We start from the raw sequence: 7,213 nt of genomic DNA on the forward strand, positions 1-7,213 counted from the left end.
GATAGATAGATAGATAGATAGATAGATAGATAGATAGATAGATAGATAGATAGATAGATAGATAGATAGATTTAATAAAATACACAAAAAAATGGGGAAACAATAAACCGAACATCATACTATTAAAATGTATTCCCTGGATAACATCTTTTGTTTTTAATCATTGTTATTTTCTGTGTAGTTTCTGAAGCGTGAGCTGCGAGGTCAGGTGATAAATGTTACTTTTCTAATCGCTGTAACATACTAACCAAAGGACAGTCGTTTGTGATTACAGGAAATGCCATTTTATTGAATTATTCTCTAAAGATTTCTGGGGTGGGTTTGTTAGATAAACCGTGTGTGACTGCAGTGCTGTAGTTTTTCTGACCGATGAACTCTGGTCAACTGTATTGAGCTGTGAATGTGTGACAGGCTCAGGAGACGACACAAGAGCTTGGGGCCCTCCGTTTGTGGGTGAAGAGAGTGCTTATTTTCTGAGTGTGAACAGAAACAAAAAGGTACACTCCATTTTATTCATATCTTATCAATTTTTGTAACTTTTAAAATGCATGGGATTGTGATTTCTGCTATAGTAACTGTGCTTTCTTTCTTGCAGAGCATCGCTGTTAATCTTAAAGATCCAAAGGGCACCAAACTTATAACTGAGGTAAAAGTTCGACACTCAGTGTTTTTATTCTTTGATGCATTACATAACTTTTGTTGTTCGATATATTTCGGCTTGAACACCTCGTCTCTCGCACTGCATTGTCTCTTTTGTCAGCTTGCCAAAGTCTGTGATGTTCTGGTGGAGAATTACTTGTCCGGGAAGCTGAATGAGATGGGACTTGGGTACGAGGAGTTGAGTAAAGTGGCCCCTCAGCTCATCTATTGCTCTATAACGGGTGAACACAATATTTACAATATGAAAAGATTTCCGCTGTAATTATGACAGTCGCTTGTTTTTATATATTTTCCCCATCAAAAAAGTGGGTGTATTGAATTAAATACTTGGTTAAAATAACCATGATTCATTTTTATTATTACAACTAAAGAAACTTAATCTGTTTATTACTTAACTATAATGAACAGTAAAATCTAATTATTAACTTTGATAAACAGTGTTCTTAGTGTTTCCGTCCTGTGACGAGGCAGCCCGTGCAGAAGCTACCAGGACTAGCTTCTGCATTCAATGCCAGATACCAGTAATAACCAGGGGAAAAAAAAACTTTTTTGCACAATTCAGGACTTTTAGTTATAAACAAGCCAGAAATACATTTGGACTTTTATTTTGAAATGTTACCATTGTCAGCTGCGCATTCAAAAAGAGGAGACAAAATAAGCATAACATACAACATATTACTATATAAACACCATAAAGTAAACATTATTTATGATATACTCTTAGTTATTATGACTGTCTCTTGGCATAAATGCATGTTATTTATTGATTGTAAACCACTCTGATTGCCAAAGTCTGTATGTGCAACAGCACCGCATTTTGACATTGAACGAGGATCTCTGACATAATTTTTATGAAATCATAGTCTTTTGAATGTTAATAAGTTTTTCCATCCCTAAATTTAAGACCTCTTTAAATGATATATATATATATATATTTATATTTAAGACTATTTATATTAAGTATATTAATACTATTATATTAAAACATTTAAGACTATTTACCTTTAAATTGGATAAAACTGATGTTTTTACAGAACTTAAAGACCCACGGGGACTTTTTTTGTTTGCAAACATGCTGCTAAATAGATTTTACAGTTCGCACACATCTGTTTTTAGTTGCAAATGAGGGTAAAATGCTTGCAATATCAAGCCCTGGTTAAAAAAAAAAAAAATCATTATTTTCAATATTTTATGATTTTATTTTATTATTATTATTATTATTATATTATGTGAGAAATTATATGAGAAATAGTTTACATCTTAATGGTTTTAGCATTTTAATTTAGATTGGATTTAGATTATTTTAACATATTAATAATATATTTTTTAATTTAAATACTTTTGTATTTGTATTCTTGAGGCCCCCTAGTGGACCCCGGCTCCCTGGTTGAGAACCACAAGTGATGTGTCATTGCACATTTTTGCAGCGTTTTCTCTCTTATTATGTATTTATGATGCAGTCCATGGCATGAATGAACGGAGAAACTGGGTGTGTTTGTATAAATGGAGGAAGACGGCGGCAGCAAAAAGCTGAGGTGTTCGTTACATTTACGTCTCCAGTTAAATATGTAAAAGCCCAGGTTTTCTGCTATGGTATTCTAAATCTGGCCTGCTTTTAACCCATAAACCCTAATGTTTTCAGTTGTATGGCCCTTATGAAAAGGCTAATTTACTTTACTGTCTGATGTTTTTTAAATCACACTCATAAACGAAGCCACGCTTTACTTGAAAATTGTTCTGTAGCCACACTAATCTGAAGCGGATGGGCACTGTCACCACGCTGGCTGCTTTGGTGAATGGTTTCACGTGTCAGGCACCCATAAATCCTGCAGTCAAGTCACACTTGATTAGGAAATGGAAATCAGCATTTCTGTAGACAGGCACACCTCTCTCTGTGTGTCAGAAACCTTATAAAAAGTCACCAGTTTTGGTCAAACTAACATGCATTTTTTTTCAGTTATATACAGTACGTATAAAATATTATACTACAGATTGCATCTGGATTTAATACTGTTTCAGAACTACTGAGAAATGTCTGTTTTTATTTACATGGGAGCATAGTATAGTTAAATTACAGCATCTATCAGCATGCAAAAAATTCAAACCATTCAAATAAGTTCAACAAACAATAATCTCATGTTGGCAGTGATCTTAGTTGTTACGTTGTGTCAACACTGCAATGGCATCTCTTGCGGTAAGCAATGAATTGCACTCAAAGACTGCATTTTTTCCTGCTGTTCTCTGTAAGATCACAAATCACAGCTGAATTCCCATGTCTCACGCTGCTTATAAAGACCTGGAGGCGTAACCCACAAGACCTCATTAAATTGTGGATGCTGGACAGTTAAATTGGAATGATTTACTGTGCTCATCCTGTATCGTTTAATTTTCCCCTTCTGAAAGGATTTTTCACTTTCTTCTTGAGTGTAAAATCAGTCTGGAATGCTTAGTTTCAACAAGTGCTATTTGATTTATTATTTGACCGATTTTTAGGACGAGCCTCTCTAGTCGATTGTCATCATTCTGCCTTCTGTGGTTTTGCTGACCACTTTGGTTTCCTTAAACCTGTGGATATCAGTATATTGATTGATTTCATTCACGCATTCATTCTCCAGAAAAGTCTAACAAATTAGATCAAATTAAAGCTGAACCGTTGAAGCAAACTGATCATTTCCCCCTTAATTACATTTGGCCAAAACTTAATTTGTACTGTATTCGATATTGTAGATAGGAATTTATTTTTAGGCTTTCTGTGGTATCTAAAGAATGTTTATTAAATTGAAGCCATGTCTGCTTGACAAAGTGAAAAAACTGAAAAAGTTATTAGATATTAGAAATCTAATCTAACCTATCTAACATAAAATAAACATTGCATGATGAGTATCTATTTTGAAACTTGGTAAACGTCTAAAATGGCGAGCAGCTCACAGGTCTTGTCAGCAAAGTTTCTTCAAATGTAACAATTAAAGTCATACAACAGTGTGATCATTTTGACATCATATGCTTTAGAAAAGCGACTTATTTTTACGCACCGAAAGTGTAATATTTAGCTGTCTCACAATGTGCACTGAACACCATTATAAATATATAAAATTCAAGGGTTAGTTCACCCAAAAATGAAAATTCTGTCATTAATTACTCACCCTCGTGTCGTTCCAAACCCGTAAGACCTCCGTTCATCTTTGGTACACAAGATATTTTTGATGCATCCCGTGATCTCTCTGACCCTCTCATAGACAACAATGTAATTATAAAAAAGTATTCTTTTTGTAGCTTCGTAAAATTACGGTTGAACCCCTGATGTCACATGGATTATTTTACCGATGTCATTGCTACTTTTCTGGACCTTGATCGTGGTAATTACATTGCTGTCTATGAGAGGGTCTCAGAGAGAGCTCTCAGAATTCATCAAAAATACCTTAATTTGTGTTCCGAAGATGAACGGAGGTCTTACGGGTTTAGAACAACATCAGGGTGAGTAATTACAGAATTTTTGGGTGAACTATCCCTTTCATGCTTTTTCAGCATTGTGATTCTCTTTTTACACAGTACATTAATACAGTCTTTCATAGTATTTATATTTTGCGCAATAAATATGAAAGATATTATTCAATGCATTGTACTTCTTGATAGATTTATATATTAAGTTGCTGAAGCAAGTGGCAAAACAATTAAATCTAGCCAAAATCCATATGTGGTGACTTTGAAACACAGTAGACTTTAATTATATGCGTTTATGGTGTAATTACTACATTTTTGTGTCCATCTATGTTCATTTTTTCCATGAAAAATGTGCTGTCACTTTAATCCTGCACATGCAGCACAGCAAAAATAGACGACTACATATGCACTGCTCCTGGATTGCATTGCCGGACCGCATCCGTGTGCAGTGTGAATGTGCTAACCTGTTAACATAGGGATGGAAAAAACTGCATACGCTCTGCGAATGGGCCTTAGATTGGGAATGTTGGATCCAGCACTAGAGGTCTGCTGTGGCCCTCTTGTTGAAGCCTTTAAATCTTTGCTTTAAGCAAATATCATTACCAGTCTCCTGCCCCACCACACGAACTGTGATTAATTGGACACCCCAATCAGGAATAAGGGAAGCCATTCATTTATAGCTGGTTTGTATCTCACATGCTTGCAGTTCTGCAGTCTTGTCTAATTTATTTGTAATGGGCCTTGCAGTGGCATGCTGTCAGTTGATTTATTGTCATCCTTTGGTTTATTGCTTCAGTCCTGAGGGGGCAAAATTGTGGTCCAGTAGCAATTTGGGAGTGACCCATTTTTTATTTTGGCCCAATTTCATCAGGAAACGGCACTGCGTATCCTATACATTGTGATTGCTTGTGCAAATCCCTGTGGAGGCTTAAAACCATGACTTGGCAGACTTTGATATGAGACATAATTCGCCTTGTGCTCCAAAAAAAGAGGTCCCACACATGGGAGATTAATCAGATGTTGACATCAGCGTTGTCAGGAACCTTGGGATTTGCCATTGCTGGCGTAACAATGACCAAACTTGGCCCGAAAGCATCAAATCTTTGTCTGTTTTTTTATTATGAAAAGTTTTTCTTCTTCCTTTCATCAAAAATATTACCATTTGGGTTTTTGGATCACCGTTGTAATTCTGAGCCATTTGGGTTTTTGGACGACCCGGTAGAACATTATGTTTTGAATGGAACATAGTACACTTTTTTTTTTTTTTTTTAGCGGTTTACCTCATCTAAAGCTTGTTAAAGTCATTTGCTTTTTTACTTTTGACTTCTCGTTTTATGTCAAATCATCCGTTTATTTACTAGCGATTTCACTGTTTAAACAAAACTAGTCCTTCCGTTGAGCCATAATGTTTAAGAGGATCGTATATTCAATGAAATGGTAAACACAGTGCTCGATATGTCAGCAAAACAAAAAAAAAAAAGGAATGATATGGAACGGGCGTTTTTGGGCGAGACACGCACTGTCTAGTCTGGTTAACGTGGAATAATCAGGCTTGGTTATACATTGATGTGTACAGAGAACGAGAACCACAGACTCCTGTTCCTCGTCTAGAGATGGTTGAGGTCTCCATGGTGCTCGGCGTCCACAAAAGCGACAAAGCTCCCCGTTTCTTTTTATTATTGGGGTTTCATTTCTTTACAGCAAATTAAAGAGGATTAAGTGGCGTCTGAGCACGCAAGTTATTTTCAGCATATGTGTTTCATTAGATGGGCCCTCACACCCAAATGAGCTGAGGTTTGGCATTGGATGCCTTTCACATTGTGTCAAAGTTGGCAGTGGAGAAACATGGGCTGTCTGATGAATGGATACAACACTACTACTAGCTAATTCTGCCGCTGTTATGGATTCTCTTAGAAACCAGTTCTCTAATCTTGCTGAATAACAGCTAAAATACACATTTTAATAATTAAGTCAAGTCACCTTTATTTATATAGCGCTTTTAACAATACAGATTGTGTCAAAGCAACTGTACAGCATTAATTAGGAAAATAGTGTGTCAATAATGCAGAAGGACAATAGTAAACACTAATTTTTCAGTTAAAGACAGTTCATCATTCAATTCAGTGATGTCATCATCCAGCTCAGTTCAGTTTAAATAGTATCTTTGCAATCATTTGCAATCAAGTCAACGATATCGCTGGAAATGAAGTGTCCCCAACTAAGCAAGCCAGAGGCGACAGCGGCAAGGCACCAAAACTCCATCGGTGACAGAATGGAGAAAAAACCTTGGGAGAAACCAGGCTCAGTCGGGGGGCCAGTTTTCCTCTGACCAGACGAAACCAGCAGTTCAATTCCAGGCTGCAGCAAAGTCAGATTGTGCAGAGGACTCATCTTTGATATGGAACGGGCGTTTTGGGCGAGACACGCACTGTCTAGTCTGGTTAACGTGGAATAATCAGGCTTGGTTATACACTGATGTGTACAGAGAACGAGAACCACAGACTCCTGTTCCTCGTCTAGAGATGGTTGAGGTCTCCATGGTGCTCGGCGTCCACAGAAGCGACAAAGCTCCCCGTTTCTTTTTATTATTGGGGTTTCATTTCTTTATAGCAAATTAAAGAGGATTAAGTGGCGTCTGAGCACGCAAGTTATTTTCAGCATATGTGTTTCATTAGATGGGCCCTCACACCCAAATGAGCTGAGGTTTGGCATTGGATGCCTTTCACATTGTGTCAAAGTTGGCAGTGGAGAAACATGGGCTGTCTGATGAATGGATACAACACTACTACTAGCTAATTCTGCCGCTGTTATGGATTCTCTTAGAAACCAGTTCTCTAATCTTGCTGAATAACAGCTAAAATACACATTTTAATAATTAAGTCAAGTCACCTTTATTTATATAGCGCTTTTAACAATACAGATTGTGTCAAAGCAACTGTACAGCATTAATTAGGAAAATAGTGTGTCAATAATGCAGAAGGACAATAGTAAACACTAATTTTTCAGTTAAAGACAGTTCATCATTCAATTCAGTGATGTCATCATCCAGCTCAGTTCAGTTTAAATAGTATCTTTGCAATCATTTGCAATCAAGTCAACGATATCGCTGGAA

General features: G+C 36.6%; 1 protein-coding gene across 1 annotated transcript in view; it reads left to right on the forward strand.

Moving 5' to 3' along the window:
• The window catches only part of sugct (succinyl-CoA:glutarate-CoA transferase), a 23,323-nt gene that overhangs the window by 1,188 nt on the left and 14,922 nt on the right, over nucleotides 1-7,213 (forward strand). Inside the window, exons 2-4 of the mRNA XM_016276113.1 lie at nucleotides 412-497; nucleotides 596-646; nucleotides 761-881. Of these exons, the coding sequence (XP_016131599.1) occupies nucleotides 412-497; nucleotides 596-646; nucleotides 761-881 (258 nt within the window). The remainder of the gene's footprint in view (nucleotides 1-411; nucleotides 498-595; nucleotides 647-760; nucleotides 882-7,213) is intronic.

Source organism: Sinocyclocheilus grahami, unplaced genomic scaffold, assembly GCF_001515645.1.
Source record: "Sinocyclocheilus grahami isolate Dianchi unplaced genomic scaffold, SAMN03320097.WGS_v1.1 scaffold98.1, whole genome shotgun sequence".
NCBI lineage: Eukaryota > Metazoa > Chordata > Actinopteri > Cypriniformes > Cyprinidae > Sinocyclocheilus > Sinocyclocheilus grahami.